We start from the raw sequence: 18,446 nt of genomic DNA, 5'->3' as shown, positions 1-18,446 counted from the left end.
GCTGGATGGTTAGTTTATCAGCTGATGAGCTGGAGGGGTTCTGTGGTTTGGTTTTGCACTTCCTTCTTTGTAAGTCTGGGGTTTGCAAAACTAGGCAGATTCTCTTTAATTTGAATCCCCCAAATTCAGTGGTGGGAGAGTCAACACACAAAAGGGTTGGGGGTTTGCTCCATCTCTGCAACAGACAAATCAAGCTGGTTTGATTTTGATTCTGTAAAAACTGGTCAATGGAGAGTTGCCAAATCAGAAGCAGCGGTGGTTCTGATCTAGGAACCAATTCGCTTCAACCAGAAACAGTTTGGATCTGGCTTCTATTTCATATGAACCTCCCCCAACCCCAAATTCAGTGGGAAGTGGAAGAGGGAGGAACTGGCAACATTGGTTTTGCCCCATCTCTATAATGGGGGGGGGGTATTTCTAACACAGCTGGCTGAAAATGTTTTGACTAAAGATTGTTGTTGTACTTAAATGAGGATTTTGTCAAAAATGGAAAGTTTTTGGATGGCCAGCGTTTGTTTTTTGTTTTGTTTTTGTTTTTTTTTGGGGGGGGGGATGATTTTTTTTAAAGCGCAGGTTGTTCAGTGGGGGGCGGATCTGCTCCAGCCAGGTCTCTGCCTCTGGCTCCGTGTTGTCTGAAGCCCCGGGGAAGATCATGAATGATGCTGGGGGACGGTGCGCGGCTAGCCCGGGGTAACAGACCTGTCACCCCACGAGCGAGCTGGGTTTGCTGCTGCTGCATCCGCCTTGCTGCACCCGCTAGGCCCGCTCCCGGGCAGGGCAGGGGAGGAGGCCACCTTCCCCTTCTCCACGTGATCCCTCCGGGGCGGGTCTGGCCCTTGGTCCCCGCCGGCCCCAACCTGCTAGCGCGCAGAGCCGGGAGAGGGAGGCCGCTGCTGCCGGCCTTGCTGGGCTGTCTCCGCGCCGCCCGGTTCAGCGCCCCTCCGGTGACTCGGCTCCCCCAGCAGCGGGGCTGTGTGGCGCCGCCGCCCGCAGGCATGGGGCGCTTGGCATGGTGCCTTTTCCCCGTCCTCCTGCTCTGCCAGCTCCGGGAGTCGCTGGCCGACACCCCGGCCAACTGCAGCTTTGCGGACCTGGAGGGCACTTGGGTCTTCCGGGTGGGGAAGGGGGGCCAGAACCGACACATTAACTGCTCCGAGATGGGTAAGTGCTGGGGGGCATTTCTCTCTCTCTCTCTCTCCCCCCCCATTTTCTTTCTCCACCTGGTTTTCTCTTTTTGCTTTTCCCCCCCTCTGGCCAGCACGATAATCAGCTTGTGACAATCTCAGACAAACGGGCTTTAGTTAAAATCCTTTAAAAAACGAACAAAAAAGCCTCCTTGTCCCCCTTAAGAGTGTTGGTAAAACACATTCTGTTCCCCCGGCTTTTTAAAAACCATGGGGTATGTCTGATCCACTCCTGTTTGAACAGATCCTTTTTCTCCACCCCAGCCCCCCCAAAATCTGCCCCCTAATTCATTTAGTGGGTAACTGTAAAACCACACGGGATATTTTTGTAAAAGGATTGTCTGGATTACGTGGCCCTTGGACCCGAGTTCGTAGAAACTTGTGTATTTGTTTCTTCTCTTTAAATTACTTTCTGGTTAACGTTTAGCTGGCCTGTCTTAGGAAATTCCCACTCTGATGTATCAATTCAGATATCAAAAGAGGAAGTAGAATGAGAAATTGGGTGTTAGCCCCAACAATTCTGTGGGGAACTCAATGTGAGCTGTAAAAACTGTTTCAGAACTTTTCTCTTACAAATATAGGCATTTTTATTGTGTTACTAAGCGGCAATATGTTATGACAAGTTCCAGAGGTTAGGATAGGAATAGTGACCAACAATGGTATTTCCCTCCCCGCTCACCGTGGGATGCTAAAGGGCACATTGGTTACAAGTAAACCAAGCCTTCACATTTGAGTAATTTGTGTTTTTAAGGCTTGTACCTTCCTTTTAAAAAGGAAAGTTACATCTGATTTCATTTTACTTGGCTTTTTGATCTTGCTTATGCCAGGAACAAGACTTTGCTACTTTTGTGTTTAAAAAGTGGTTGTAGTTAGTCTTGGATGCCTTTTCTAATAGGGGCAGGGGCCTGGATTCATAAAGATACTTAGTCTCTAACCCCCAGATTTAGGCACCTAATTCCCATTTTTAGAAGCCACTGTGATCTACAAAACTCCTGCTTGACTGCAGCTTAACCCTGTAGGTGCCTAAATTCGCTTGGCACCTACATTTTTGCAGTAAAGTGTGCCTGACCCTGCCTCTGGGCATGCACTCACTTCGAGCTGAGTGTGCGACTGATTCCGAGCTCGAGGAGACACACATGCTAGCTCTCCTCAAGCTAGTGCACTAAAAATGGAGTGTAGCTGCTATAGTGCAAGCAGTGGGAGGGGCTAACCACCCCAGCTAGGGCCCATGACAGATTCTGCTGGCTCCGCCCCCCTCTTGTGCTGCCACAGCTCTGCTTTATTGTTAGCATGAGTGTATCTCCTCAATCGAGGAATCACACCCAATCTCAAAGTGGTGTAAATATGCCCTGTCTCCTAAACCACAGAGTGATCCACAGAGCAGGGAGCTGCCTTAGAATCATAGAACCATAGGGTTAGAAGGGACCCCAAGGGTCATCTAGGCTAACCCCTGCCAAGGTGCAGGATTTGTTGGGTCTAAACCATCCAAGACCGATGGCTATCCAGCCTCCTTTTGAAAATCTCCAGTGAAGAAGCTTCCACAACCTCCCTAGGCGGTCTGTTCCGTTGTCCTACTGTTCTTACAGTTAGGAAGTTTTTCCTGAGATTTAATCTAAATCTGCTCTGCTCTAGTTTGAACCTCTTGTCCTGCCCCGCTACCTGCGAGGTAGCTGATCTCTGTTCAAATCCCTTCTCATCTGGCAGAGGAGGGACTTGTAATGGGGGTCTCCCACATCCCAGGTGAGTACTTTAGCCACTGGCCTAAATGTTTTGTGTGGGGTTATACAGCCTCTGAGTGCACTTACTGGATTGGTCCTATACAGACAAGTTACACAGTGGAATAACTGTCTTCTCCTGGTTCCAGACCAGAGATAGGCACCTCCTGCAGCTGGGGCTTAGGTGCCTCTCTCTGAAAGGGTTGGTCTTAGACGCACTGCTGTCATCGGCATCTTCCACTGGCTAGTTTAGGCATCTCCCTGCCCAGCTTGCTAGGATTTGTGGATCACATTCTAAGTCACCTGTTTCTCCCCATGTATTGTTTGGGGAACCTAGGTGCCTAACTCAGACTTCGGGGATCACAGTGTGTTTCTGTGACTTTTAAGCATCTAAAAGTCAGTTGTTGCAGTGGATCGGGGCCAGAGACCTTTTCTTTTAAAACCATTACAGTGGTTTGGAACATGGCTATATGCAAATCTGATTGCCGCCCCGTATTTAAAAATGGTTTCAAAAATATTTTAAATGTCCTATGTGGATGTGAATTTAATCGAGTGCCATTGGTGAAACTGTCCAACAGCTGCTTTCTCCCAGTATGAGGAATGCACATAAGTCATCTAAAATTGGGCCTCTTTCTCATATTGCCCCGGCGGTAGTTTTATTTGGCATTTCCCTGCCGTAAATTCCATTCTCTACTTCCACTCACTCCACCATCCATTCTCTGCCTTTCACTCATCTGCCTCCATCTTAATGGCAGACTCCTCGGACACTTCACTTCCCTCCCCACTCCCTGAGTGTGGATGGGTGGTGTAATGTAGCTCTGTTGCTCCACTTGGCACTTCATAGCCAAAAAGACAGGTTCTTTGACTGAAGGAGTTTACAGTCACAGTTAGGCTGATCGGATCAAGAGGGATTGAAACAGACCTACCGGGAAGGGAGGTGGGAGAGAACTGCCCTGAGGAGAGAGCATTTTCTCTTTCATATTTTTCTGGGTTGGCCGTCTTTTCTTTTCAGTCTGCCTGGTGCTCTGCTGCTTCTCTTGCCCAGAGTTGAGATTTTAGTTGTGGGAAGCAAGCTTGGAGGATTCAGAGTAGCAGCCGTGTTAGTCTGTATTCGCAAAAAGAAAAGGAGTACTTGTGGCACCTTAGAGACTAACCAATTTATCTGGGGATTCTCAGGAGAGGAAGGAAGTTCCCTGTTGGAACTGCCATGCAATGTCTGTTCTAGGCTGCGCGGCACTGAATAGCAGAGTACTGATAATCCTTAGCGACAGATGTGTGTCAAGAAGCCACTTCCAGCTTTGCTGTGATGGGGCCAATCATTTCACTGCTATTAATATCCAGAGTTAAGAAAGCTTGTGTAATAGATTCCACTTCAGGAAAATAAATCTATTCCTGCAACAGGTGCTCAGTACTTCTCACGTGCCAAACCCAGATATATATAAAAACCATAAAGCTCTGAAAGAAGAAGTCAAGTGCACCAACAGGAAAAATATATCAAGCAAAAAACTGAGCCTGATAAAAGTTTATCTGCCGGTGTAGTGCTTTCTGCGTGTCACGGCAGCCCTAATGCCAATACTTTATTTTCAAGTCTGGTCGTGTAACGGCGGAAGTAGCGTAGTAACTTTCTGCTTCAACCCATCCGTATAAAACCTGTCTCATCTCTGCAGGACCTGTGGAAAAAAAGGTAGTTGTGACTCTTCAGAAGGTGGCTGTGGCTCAAGATGATCTGGGCAATTTTGGCTTCTTCACCATAATTTACAATCAAGGTTTCGAAGTTGTAATAAATGATTACAAATGGTTTGCCTTTTTTAAGGTAAGTTTTAATTTTTGTTACATTCTCCCCCCCCCCCCCCCCCCCAAAAAAAAAAATCAGTCTGTACTCTGATTTCTCTTCATAGCCGTGTTGCCTAGTGGCTAGAATACAGCGCTGGGAGTCCAAGAGGCCTGAGTTCCACTCTTGAATCTGCCACTGGACTGCTGGTTGACCTTGAGCAATTTACTTCACCTAACTGTGCATCCTGTCCCCCCTCTTTAAAAGGGGAGTAACAGTAGTGACCTCCCTTGAGATCTACTGATGAAAAGCACGATATAAGGACTCCTAAGTATCTTTATATTAAAAAACCCCCTCAAACTATTCACCAGTGTAGGGTGTGGATTGCTGATCCAGCCATTCTTGCTGAGCCAGCTATATTATGGACAGTCTTTTGTCCTGCCTCTTTTCTGATGAAAAGAATTGACAGTCTTTCAAAGGGAAAATACTTTCCTGAGGGACTGGTTCGATCTTGTCCAAAATGACAAATTTGGGTGTGGTTACTTTTCTAACTGAATGGGAAAACCAACATCAACTGGGCTGATGTCTTTGGATTGGTACTGTTCAGGACCTGAAATTTGTTCATCTCTTGATTTTAAATAACTTAGTGGCCATTTTGTTGTATTTAGACCAAAATACTCTGTATTTAACTATAAATTAATCGGCTAAAAGTAATTGGGATCCAAAACAGTCCCTTTGTTTCTTTGATTCTTTATAGCAGGGTTTCCCAGACTTGGGACACCGCTTGTTCAGCGGGCCGGGCCAGTTTGTTTACCTGCTGCTTCTGCAGGTTCGGCCGATCGCGGCTCCCGCTGGCCACGTCCCAAGTTTGGGAAACGCTGCTTTATAGTGAATAAAAGATCTCCTCAAATCTCGCTCTCTCGCTCTCTCTTTTTTTTTTTTTTTAAATAGTCTTTACACATTGAAAATAGCCCTCCTTTTGAGAGAGGGCCTTGGTAGGCACTTTAGGGTTTGTCTGCATAGGGAAATTATTCCAGAACAAAGGCAGGGTGTCAATTTAAAGTGCAGTAGCTATTCTGGAATTCCTTCCCCACCTCACCCCCATCCCCCATATGGATATTCTTATTCCAGAATAAAACGTTCCTTTTTCTGATTTATCTTAATCTGCTTCTAAAGTGGGTTAAGCAAAATCAGAAAAAAAAAGATATTCCAGAATAGCTATTCTGGTTAATTTTGCCATCTGGACAAGTCCTTATTAGATGTGAATAATGTCACATAAGACTGTAAACTGAGCTGCAGCTTCACCCCTCCCCTCTCTCCACCCCCTCACCCCAAGCAGGGTGGAAGGACCACAGCTAGGGGTGAAGAGAGAGGGGCAGCTTGGGGGGCAGCCTCATGCTGCTTCATTAGGCAAGTCTAACAGTGAGGGAAGTAAAGCTCTGATGAGCTAATCTGGATTCTCCATTACGTGACCTCTTTAAATCAAGACTGGCTATCTTTTTTCAAAAAGATATGCTATAGCTTAACCAGAATTTATGGTCTTGAGGCAGGTATTATTGGATGAGGTTCTCTGGCCTGTGATATGCAGGTCGTCAGATTAGACTATCATAATGGTTCTGTCTGGCCTTGAAATCGATGAAATTTTAAAGATTATGAAGTAGGAAAGAATAAGATCTAGTTATGTTTGCTTTGCACTGCAGTTCACCTGGGACTATGTAAAGGTAAATCCCTAAATGAACTTTAATTACCTCGAGGCGCTGCATATCTCACCGTGAATTATGAATTGTTGCCATTACTAAGGTAATGGAGCCCAATATACTGGCTTGTTTTCTTTCACGCACCTAGGACTGAACTATTAATTCCATCTGTCAGAATTGAACATAATAGTGTTACTTTCCTTGACAGACACACTTAGGGCAAATACTAGACCGACACAGACAGTGGGATCCTTAGGCTGATGTCTTTCACATTAAACGTGAAGAGTTGCTTCAAGAGCCAATAAAGTGAGCTGTTGAGACAAATGTCAGTTATCAAGTTACATCTTGATAAACTGTAGAAACAGCAAGTGGATTCTGAAAGAAATGTAAACAAGCTGCATTTCCACAGATAGGCTCCCCCGGTGCAAGAGTTGCCAGGTAACAGTGCTGCTCCAGTAGCATTCACAAGAGATTAAACTTGGCTCTTGTGAAATCAAAGTTCATTTGGAGAGCACTAACTGAGTCAAAGGGCCATGGAAGTCAGACTGATAAAAACATCAGTCTGACCTATTCTTATATGTTTGTGAAAGCTGGTTCAGTGCCTTGAAATGTGGTGGTAACTGCTACCTAATGAGTATTCTGACTATTCCTCAAATAAATGCATGAACAAGGAAGAATGAGGCTCTTTGAGATTCAGAGGAAAAATATCTGAGACTCGCTACTGCATGGCAGTTTGATCCATTCCTGGTTTTGCGGATGCTGTTAGTAGTTGGAGACATAAAAGGTACTTATTGAATAGGTAGGCTATTACACCAGCATTGATGATTAATGTTTCAGATTCCTTCAGCAGGCCATACCTGGGTTAAAGTCTCCATTCTTTCAAAGAGCGTTCTCCTGCCGACAGTGCAAATGCCTTTCGTTGGGGGTAGAAGTTTTTTGTTGACAGGAGAGCCAACAAACAGCGGCTACACTGCACGACTTTTAGCGGCACGGCTGTGGCAACTCAGCCATGTCGCTAAAGGCTGTGTAGTGTAGACATAGCCTCTGTCTTGCGGGGTTTATCTTGAAGAGCAAGCGTAAATATTAGAAATCTCAGTGCAAGGAGCCAATTTTCCTGGCAAAAACTTATTTCTAAATATCTCTCTACTATTTGAAAACCTTTTACTTTAGTTAGTCAATACAAGTGAATGCTTGGTAGACGACTAGGGTAGACTATCAGAATGCACTTCACCCTAACTTTGGAACCTCACAGCTCATTGGCAGGGCAGAAATTATTCTCTAGCATTACAAGATCATTCTTCCTCTGAGTTCTTCCCTTTCATTTCTCTTGTTCTTTGCAGGATTATTAGTGGTTTACACATGGAACCGCTGCAGAGGGAAACTTGAGTAGAAGAGTTAACTAAACTAGAAGCAGAAGTTCAAATAAAACATACATTGACCCTTGAGTCTACTAACAGCCCATGATAAAGGAGTGGGATTAGAAATTAAATGCCCCGCAAAACTAGTCTTGAAACCAAAATTAGGTTTAATTGTCCCTTATGTTCTTACTCATGTTGTAAAATTCACTATATCAGCAGATCTAATTATAGCAGCCCCATGATATTGCTAAATCACACTTTCGTCTTGAAATTGTAGCTGGCACAAAAGAGAATCTTAACTATCTTTTCACAGTGCTATCATCATGTCTGTAAAGAGGGACCTGGACACTTTTATTTTACAATGTACATAAGATGTTAGATTTTTTTAGAATAAAAGAAACTTTCTGTTTGGGTCAACTAAGTGCTGATTCACCCATCACTAGGTAGCTAATTGGGCTCCCACTGCTTTTTATATCTATATATAATATAGATATATATGTTACTATTTCACATATCATGCAGCAGACATTATAACTCTAAAGTGTGAAGTTGGTCATGTTTCCTCACCCCTGAATTTAAGTTTGCCGCTGTTCCTCTTGAAGAAATTGCAGAGTTGAGTATCAGAAGAGCAGTACACCAACATGAAGGCTGCCTCACCACTGTTCCATGGCCCTCTCTTTGTTAGCTCGTTTAAGGGTGCAGCAAAGTCAAATGAGTTTGTTTTTAGTGTTCCTTTGACAAGCTAAACTGTAACCTTGCTAGAAGTACAGGATTGAGCCGAGGATTGGTCCCACTACCGAGGCCTTTTCTACACAGCAGATTTACCGTGATTTCAACCATGTGTGTCAGACCTGGGCAGGTGGGGTGGGGAGGGAGAGATTATCAGACATCTGGCTACAGCAGGGTTCTTAAACCTTCCTCTGAAGCATCTAGTACCGGCCACTGTCAGAGACAGGATACTGGACTAGATGGACTGGGTTATGATCCAGAATGGCAATTCCTGTGTTCCCCCTAGTGTACACAGGTTTCAGAGTAACAGCCGTTTTAGTCTGTATTCGCAAAAAGAAAAGGAGTACTTGTGGCACCTTAGAGACTAACCAATTTATTTGAGCATAAGCTTTCGTGAGCTACAGCTCACTTCATCGGATGCATACTGTGGAAAATACAGAAGATGTTTGTTTTTATACACACAAATCATGAAAAAATGGGTGTTTATCACTACAAAAGGTTTTCTCTTCCCCCACCCCACTCTCCTGCTGGTAATAGCTTATCTAAAGTGATCACTCTCCTTACAATGTGTATGATAATCAAGGTGGGCCATTTCCAGCACAAATCCAGGGTTTAACAAGAACGTCTTGGGGGGGAGAGGCCATGCGGGTACCCATAGCAGTGCCGCTGATTTGAAGGTATACATTGTCCCCAAATGTAAAATAGTTACAGGTAAGGACAAAGTCACAAAGTTCAGCCACCAGGTTAGCCGTGACATCTGGGGACAATGTATACCTTCAAATCAGCGGCACTGCTATGGGTACCCACATGGCCCCACAGTATGCCAACATTTTTATGGCTGACTTAGAACAACGCTTCCTCAGCTCTCGTCCCCTAATGCCCCTACTCTACTTGCGCTATATTGATGACATCTTCATCATCTGGACCCATGGAAAAGAAGCTCTTGAGGAATTCCACCATGATTTCAACAATTTCCATCCCACCATCAACCTCAGCCTGGTCCAGTCCACACAAGAGATCCACTTCCTGGACACTACAGTGCTAATAAACGATGGTCACATAAACACCACCCTATACTGGAAACCTGCTGACCGCTATTCCTACCTACATGCCTCCAGCTTTCACCCTGACCACACCACACGATCCATCGTCTACAGCCAAGCTCTGCGATACAACCGCATTTGCTCCAACCCCTCAGACAGAGACAAACACCTACAAGATCTCTATCAAGAAGCATTCTTACAACTACAGTACCCACCTGTGGAAGTGAAGAAACAGATTGATAGAGCCAGAAGAGTTCCCAGAAGTCACCTACTACAGGACAGGCCTAACAAAGAAAATAACAGAACGCCACTAGCCGTCACCTTCAGCCCCCAACTAAAACCCCTCCAACGCATTATCAAGGGTCTACAACCTATCCTGAAGGATGACCCAACACTCTCACAAATCTTGGGAGACAGGCCAGTCCTTGCCTACAGACAGCCCCCCAACCTGAAGCGAATACTCACCAGCAGCCACACACCACACAACAGAACCACTAACCCAGGAACCTATCCTTGCAACAAAGCCCGTTGCCAACTGTGCCCACATATCTATTCAGGGAACACCATCACAGGGCCTAATAACATCAGCCACACTATCAGAGGCTCGTTCACCTGCACAGTTACCAATGTGATATATGCCATCATGTGCCAGCAATGCCCCTCTGCCATGTACATTGGTCAAGCTGGACAGTCTCTACGTAAAAGAATAAATGGACACAAATCAGATGTCAAGAATTATAACATTCACAAACCAGTCGGAGAACACTTCAATCTCTCTGGTCACGCGATTACAGACATGAAAGTTGCAATATTACAACAGAAAAACTTCAAATCCAGACTCCAGGGAGAGACTGCTGAATTGGAATTCATTTGCAAATTGGATACAGTTAACTTAAGCTTGAATAGAGACTGGGAGTGGCTAAGTCATTATGCAAGGTAACCTATTTCCCCTTGTTTTCCTAACCCCCCTCTCCTCCCCCCCTTCCTCAGAGGTTCTTGTTAAACCCTGGATTTGTGCTGGAAATGGCCCACCTTGATTATCATGCACATTGTAAGGAGAGTGATCACTTTACATAAGCTATTACTAGCAGAAGAGTGGGGTGGGGGGAGAGAAAACCTTTTGTAGTGATAAACACCCATTTTTTCATGATTTATGTGTATAAAAACAAACATGTTCTGTATTTTCCACAGTATGCATTCTGATGAAGTGAGCTGTAGCTCACGAAAGCTTATGCTCAAATAAATCGGTTAGTCTCTAAGGTGCCACAAGTTCTCCTTTTCTAGTGTACACAGAGCAAACTGCTACTAACTGCCATTTGTACTGGGGTAAGTCACTTAACCTTTAGCTCTTGCTCTTTTTCTGTAAACTGGGCATAATATTTATATAACTAAGTACTAGTAGGGGTGTTGTGAGCTTGTGTACGTGTACAATGGTTATGACAGTGTATTTTGCATTAAGGATACATATATGAGAAGTCTGATCTTAATACATGTCTGCTATTGACTTTATTTTTATATATATATATATATATATATATATATATATATATATGATTTTCCTTTGTTCTTGCAACCTACTTACCAGTCACCCACTGTAAAATTTTCTTAGGATCTGACTGATTTTACAAGTCACTTGTTCTTACGCCTGGGCACTGTGGGGAAATGAGTTGTCACACCAAAGGAATGGACTGGGTGAGCTTATCCATATATTTTTTTTAGCTTTCAGTAGTTTGTGTAAATATTACCTAGTAAAGGAGGGCTTGTTGATAGCTTTTTGTGTGGTCCCAACTTTAGAATCTTACTCTTCCCCTCCTCCCAACCTCCTTAGCCTTGGAACCATTAAAAATGCAGAGTCCTCCTGCATTTTGGCAGAGCTCCCATTTGTCACAAGTCGTAGTTTTTATGGTGAATGTTTATTGCAACATATGAAAAAGGGAGGATCTTGTAGCAGTGGTCTCTTAAGACATGCAGTGCACTTGCAGTGTGCTACATAAATAGCAACCTACTGATGTCCCAAAGAAGGAGAAGCATTTAATTTGAGCCAGATATACACTTCAGACCTAAATGGACTTAACTAATTTTGCTCAGGGGTGTGAAAAATCCACACCCCATGACCAACGTAGTTATACCGACCTAACCCCTTGTGTAGACAGCACTACATTGACAGGAGAGCTTCTCCCATTGACATATCTACCACCTCTCGGGAAGGTGGATTAACTACGCCAATGGGAGAAGCTCTCCCGTCAGCGTAGTAGCACCTTCACTAAAGCGCTACAGCAGTGCAGTTGCACCACTGTAGCACTGAATGAGAAGACAAGCCCTTGGGCTTTCACACCTATCACACAAAGGAGTTAATCCTGGCCTGCAACCACTGTAGAGATAAGGCAGGTAGCTATGCTGTCCCTTCTAAAGGTGACTAATAAGATTAAGCCTCTTAAAACGGAACTTTTAATTAATTTTCTAGGTGCCCACTATTAAGAGGGTCATGTAACTTTTTAAGAATATATCTTGTTTTTTCTACAGGTCCTGAAATCTAGGCCCACACAAGATTGCTGTCTGCTACATGTTGAAATCCAGCGTGCACTATATCAAACCTACCATAGATCCCAGTGGAACTGGATTCTGTAATACAGGGTCTCTTCTAAAGTTTATCCGTTATTCTGTGTAATAAACAATTGCAAACATTACAATATTAAAACAGTAGGGTGAGATCTGTGGGATAAAATAAGTGTTATTCTCCCAAGCATCAGCTCTCTCATGATGTCAAAATAGGCATCACTCACAGATCTTAATATGATCGCCCATCTCCTTTCTCATCTGCTTTGATCAGCAGTGAAATAGTTACATCAGAGTTCATGTTGAAATCATGACATTAGTCAACATCCCATTGATATGAATGTGAGCAGTTCCCATTTCTTAGAGCTGTTTGTCAATTTGTAGATTCAGACAGACCTCAGTATCAAAGACACTTGACTTGCATTTAAAAAGTTGATGTTTGCAACCATAAAGAAAGGCTCTTAAAGGTGAGTTACAAAGGGGAAAAAATGAGTTTGTGACCTTCCTTACTAAGACCCGAACAGTTTTTACAAAGTGAATTTTCAGTGCTTGTTTCTCACATTAGAAATTCATATCTTTAGAGCCTAGCACGTGATGACTGGAGAGTTAGTAAAACAGTGATATCACAAGAGCTTAGAGTGTGAAAGTTGAGCACGAGGGGAAGAATTTAGTCAGTGTTTCAATCTTTTATATTAGTTTTTGGTAACACCTATTTAACCTTCGTGACTAACGTACATTTTGGGGGCAGGAAGTCTGCTAAAGACTCAACATCTCTGCCTCCTTAATTAAGGTGTGAGCTAATATACAACCTCTGAGGCCTGCCGTCCTCCACCAAGTTCTCCAGCAAAACAAGGGAAGACTGAAGTTTGACATTCCTGATATGATTTTTTAAATTTAAAAGTGGGGTTCAGGCCACCTTTATATATCAAAGGTGTTTTTAAAAAAAATGTCACAAGCCCAATTTGTTTTTAAAAAATCCCAGTCACCTTTAATTTATTTAAATGAGAGTTTTGATTCTGGAGCACAAAATGATGGCTAAAGTGCCTAGTTGCTAAGTGGCTGCTAAGTGGCCTCACCTGATGCCAACAAAACAGGAACTTGCTGGAACCAGTGTAAGGATAAAGCATGGGTCAGCGGTGTAAGACATCACTAACATAGTGCATGCTGGGTATTTGCAGCAAGTAATAGCTGGTTGTCGGCCTAGACTTCAGGATCTGCCAAAGAAATAAGGTATGTTCTTGGTAGGTTTGAAATTTGAATGCACCTTGGTTTGGACCATTAGATTTGTGGATCATCTTTTAATCATGTTAGTGAATCGAAATTAATAATTTTCACACTTGCACTTGCTGTTTGCTTAGCCTTAATGTGTGAAATAGAAATACATTCAAGCGTAAACCTTCTTCTGCTGCAGAATAGCTGTCTGGTCTGCTCTCCTGATGCCAGTGCAAAAATGCATTTCCTGTCCAGTGGTTTACATTTGTATAGATAGTGAATCCAATATTAGGTAGTATGGTATACTGCTCTGGGTAGCATCTCATTCTGTCAACGTTTAGGTGTGCATTGCCCATTAGTGTGCCCTGGAGTCTGATTGGAATTATGTAATAGGTCTTTCTCACTAAAATCTTAAGCATCTCACTGTACATTTCACAGGAGAAAAGGAGCAAATAGGAGAAAAATTGTTCAAGATGTTAGGCTTTGTTAAAGATGTTAGGCTTTAACATAGCTATTCCATGCTGGGCTCTGAACCATGTTCCTAAAACTTTTAAATGTTTGTGTGATGGAGGCAAAAGAACTAACATGATCCTTGGATATTTCAATAAAGGAATATGGAGCAGGAGTAGGAAGACAGTATTACCTCTCTTTAGGTATTGGTATGCTCACTGCTGGCATACTGTGTTCAGTTCTGGTCTCCACACTTTAAAAAGGATGTTGAAAACTTAGAAAAGGTTTCAGAGAAGCTCTGTAAGACTGAAAAATATGCTTCATAAATGGGAAATATAAGAAGTTCAACAGGAACAACTGTCATTATATAATCTAGAATTACCTACACAGGGAGAAAATTTGACATTAAAAGAGTACTTTAATCTAGCAAAGGTATGACACTATCCAGTGGCTAGAAGTCTTTAAATCAAGATGTGCCCTCACTGCACCTGAAGTTAGGGGCTCAGTGCTGGAATCACTTGGTGAATATCTGTGCCCTGCATTATACAGGAGGTCAGTTGGTTCCTTATTGGTTCCTTCTCGCCTAAAATCTATGAAGTTAGTAGAATTCAAACAGAAAATAAGTTTTGAGTTCGTAACAGTGAGGATAATTAACCACTGGAACAGAGTACCGTGGGATGCAGTAAATTCTCCATCACTTAGAGTCTTTTTAAATGAAGACTGGATGCCTTTTTAAAGGCGGTTGTTTGTCTAGTTAATGTTCATTTACATAGTAGGGAAGAATATTTCCTCCATACCAGGAGCTATTGGGTAAAATTCTACCTGTGTACGCAGGAGGGCAGACTAGATGTTCAGATGGCTCCTTTTTGGCTTTAAAATCTGTGAATTTGTGCTCTTAAATCAGATTAGGTAGCAAAGAGATACTCCTGTGGGAATTCTGCACCAGAATTTTGCAGAAATTAACATGGTGCGTGCAAAATTTCCTTTCCCTCACAGAAATGGGCGCAATACTTCTAACTGCCACTAGGGGCCATAGAAGACACTGCTGAGAGGTAGCTAGAGCAGAGTTTCCTAAATTGGGGTTCGCAAGGGTACTCCAGAGGGTCCGTGGGCCCTGCTGATCAACTTCTCCCCCTCCCTCCCTCAACTCCTCCTCCCTCCCAGCACCTCCTGCAAGCCAGGGAACAGCTGTTCAGTGGCATGCAGGAGGCGCGGAGAGGGGGCAGAAAGGTGGGGCAGGTGTGGAGCAGGGTTGGGAAGAGGTGGGGTGGGGTCTGGGGCTGAGTGGGAGGCTTGGGGATCTGTGAAAAGTTTTAAATCAAAATGGGGGTCCTCAGGTTGCTAAAGTTTGAGAATCACTGAGCTAGACTGCTAGAGGGTTCCTGGCAGCTGCGGTTCTCAGTATGGCCTGAGGGAAGGAGGTAGTGGGTGCGCAGGAAACTCCATGCAAGCATGGGACCGAGCGTCAGGCTGTTTCTCCCTCTGGATCCCTGGGCTCTGGGGAGGGAGGGAGTGTGGGTATCTGGGTAAGGGGGCTGGGGCCCTGCAGCTGCGCTCTGGGGCGGAAGGGGGTGGGTTCTTGGGTGGAAGGGAGGGGTGTTGGTATCTGGGCAAGGGGGGCCCTGCAGCTGGGCTCTGAGGGGGGATGCCGGTATTTGGGCTCTGGGGGGAAAGGGGTTTGGGTGTATTGGCTGGGGTGGGGCTGCTGCTGGGCTGCGGGGGGGGGGGAGGGAGGGGTTGTGGGTGTCTGGCCCCCCAGCTGGGCTCTGTGTGGGGGAAGGGGGCAGGAAAAATAGGAACTGGGTTGTCATAGGGGTTTCTTTAACTCTCTACTCTTGGGGAATTTTTGTGTGTGTCTGTATTGTTACAGACATATTTGCTGCCAGGTATTTTGAAATAAATTACCAAAATAATTGAAACCGGTGTTACTATGTAGCGTTATTTTGACAAATAAAATTTGCAGAATTTTAAAATATTGTGCGCAGAATTTTTAATTTTGGCGCAGAATGCCCCCAGGAGTAAAGATCTGCATTATTTGTTTGATGCTATGTTCTCTAGTGAACAGTGCTTTGCAGTCTCTTCTCACCTTAATTCACTGTTCTCTAGCAGCAGTTGTTTTGAAAAAATCCAGGGCTGAGCAATAAGGGAGAGCATTACATACGTTCTTGGGGATGTAGTTTTTCTGCTGGAAAAAAAAGTCTTAAAAATAAACGTAAAGAAGTTGGCAACCCACTTGTACATCTGAAGTATTAATTGACAGCAGTTTTCTCTGTAAATTTCACTTCCAGTTTGCAAAAGTTTATTCTGGCCTTAGTTATCTCAGTAAAATGCCACACTATTTTCTCACACAACTTGTAAGCAAGGCTACTCATGTCTTAAAGATGACCTAAGGATTTTAATAAATTGGTCTCTTTTGGACTCCTGTAGTATGTATAAAGTATGCCTGAAAGGGGTTTTTAAAAGACATTTTTTGTTGCTTCATATCTGAGATATGAGGACTGTAAACTTATCTTCCCATGCTTTGTTGGATTGGTTGTATATATCTGAGGATGTATAGCTCTTGCCTTAATTGAAGGGGCAGAGATGCTGAAACTTTAACAAAAGTTTCCTCTCTCCAAAATGATAATTACACATTGGAGGTTACAAAAGTTAACTAATAGTCTGATTAAAAATCTCTTTGGTTCTTAGGCTGTGTCTACACTTTATGATAAATGTGGGTTTGAACAGTGGCTAACAGAAGATCCTAGTGTAGACAAGGCAAGCTGTAGTCTTAATACATATTAGCTGGTCAAGGTAGGGTGACCAGACCTCCCATTTTTAAAGGGACAGTCCTGTATTTAAGCCCTCCTGCTGGTGTCCCAACTTTTTCTTAAAAATGGGCAATTTCCCATATTTTCTGTCTCCCCCTGCCATCAGTACTGGCGGGTCCTGCTGCTGGCTGGATCCCGGCTCACCAGCCACCCGCCCACCAGTGGTGGTGGTGAGGCGGGGCGGGGGGTCCAGTGGCCAACAATGTGGGTGAGTGTGCAAGGCTGGTGGCAGGATGAAGATGGGGGCTGGCGGCTCCCCTTCTGCTCCATCACCGCAGCCTCCACTGCATGCCAGCTCTCGGCCAGCAGGACCTCGCTCCCACATCCTGTTTCCTGCCCGCACTGGCTGCATGCTGCAAGCTGTGGTGGCTGATGAGTGCGGGCAGGCACCAGGCGGTGGTCGGTTACATGTTGCTTCTGCTGCCCACCCATCGGCCCTTTATGCGCTCCCCCTCTCGCTGTCCTCTCCCTGCTTTGCCCTCCCCCCCCCCGCCCCTAGCCCTTCTGCTTGTCCTTATCCCCCCCGGGGGGGCACATCCCACTCCCAGTGCTGTGCGGAGAGCCAGCCCCTAGTCGGAGTGCTCAGCTCTCCTTCCCCCACTGCCTCTGGCTGGGCCGGTGCTCTGGAAAAGCCCAAAGCCTCTGGACCGGGGCACTGGCCAGGAGGAGCAAAGCCCTGCATGTGCCAAAGCCCCGCATAGTGCTGGCACAGGGAAGCCTCTCCACCCCTCAGCTAAGCTCTGGAGTGGGGTGGGTGGCACCCTCCCCTGCTGAGACACCTCTCTGGCCCGCTCTGCTGATGTCCGTGCAGTCAGGTTCCCTGGGCCCTGATGCACAATGCATCCGGAGGCGGCTAGGTTACGTCAGTGGCCAGCAGCAGCCTGGAGATGTTAGCTGCCTTTCGACACTGTGCAGACCCGAAGGGACAAGCTTCTTCCAGCTGGGTGGGGGGCGTGAAGAGAAGAGATGAGCTCTGCAAAGACACGGGCCAGGTCATCCTCCCCACCCCGCAGCTGGAAGCAGCTCCCATCCCTTCCCTCCTCCACAGTGCTGAAAGACTGCTGCTGGCCACATTCTGGTGTGAACCTTGGCAGAAATTGAGGAGGGGGGGGGGAAGGGCATGTGACCAGCTAATATGTGTTAAAACTACAACTTGCCTTGTCTACACTAAGTTTTTTAACATATTAGTTACCAAGTGTTAAAAACACACCCATTTTTAGCAACCACGTCAAGCAGCTGAAGTGAACATGGATCTTCAGTTCTGTGAACGACTATGTTGTTCAGGTTCTGAACTGCATACGCTTAGAATAAGCCTGCTTGAGGGTATATTCTGCGATACCAGTGCAGCATGGGCCTACAACGCTCATTAAAAAGGGAAGTTTTTAAAGCCCTAGTTCTGTGGGTTTAAGACATGGGGTTTATTTTTAATTTGATCTGTAGCTTTTGCTTAAGTTCATGAAATTTCAGTGTTGAGTGTTCAAATTTACTGAAAATGTTATGAGGCAAGGAAAGAGGATAAAATGCCTAAGGCTGCTTATTAGAAGGATATGAGTCACTTGGTAATTTCACATTCTCCTATTGTAATATCCTATTTATGGTGCTGTTATACACCAGGGTGTTCTATTCATCTGAATAAAATCTGTCAATGATTTTCCTTTCTAAAGGCTGAGTTTTAATTTGCTTAAAAACAATGAAACCACTAAAAGATCCACGTAGAAACTAGTCAGTTCCAGAAGATGGAGGGACCTGCAGCAAAGGGAATAAAATTGGGCTTGTGACCTCTTTTATGTTTCTTCATGATTTATAAAGAAAGCCTGAAGTTTTTTCACCAAAAGAAGTCAGGGAGGCAGTTTTAGACTATTAAAATGCAGTTCCTGTTGGGCCTAGATGTATACTGTTAGATCACATAAATAAATAGTGA

At 44.6% G+C, this 18,446-nt stretch overlaps 1 protein-coding gene across 1 annotated transcript in view; it reads left to right on the top strand.

Moving 5' to 3' along the window:
* Positions 1 to 824: 824 nt before the first annotated feature.
* The window catches only part of CTSC (cathepsin C), a 34,839-nt gene continuing 17,217 nt past the window's right edge, over positions 825 to 18,446 (top strand). The window contains exons 1-2 of the mRNA XM_074956377.1: positions 825 to 1,161; positions 4,567 to 4,712. Coding sequence (XP_074812478.1) covers positions 996 to 1,161; positions 4,567 to 4,712 — 312 coding nt within the window. The 5' untranslated portion in view covers positions 825 to 995. The remainder of the gene's footprint in view (positions 1,162 to 4,566; positions 4,713 to 18,446) is intronic.

This window comes from Natator depressus, chromosome 1, assembly GCF_965152275.1.
Source record: "Natator depressus isolate rNatDep1 chromosome 1, rNatDep2.hap1, whole genome shotgun sequence".
NCBI classification, from domain to species: domain Eukaryota; kingdom Metazoa; phylum Chordata; order Testudines; family Cheloniidae; genus Natator; species Natator depressus.
Note: the sequence above shows the minus strand (reverse complement) of the source record. Positions and strands in the feature narration are given on the sequence as shown.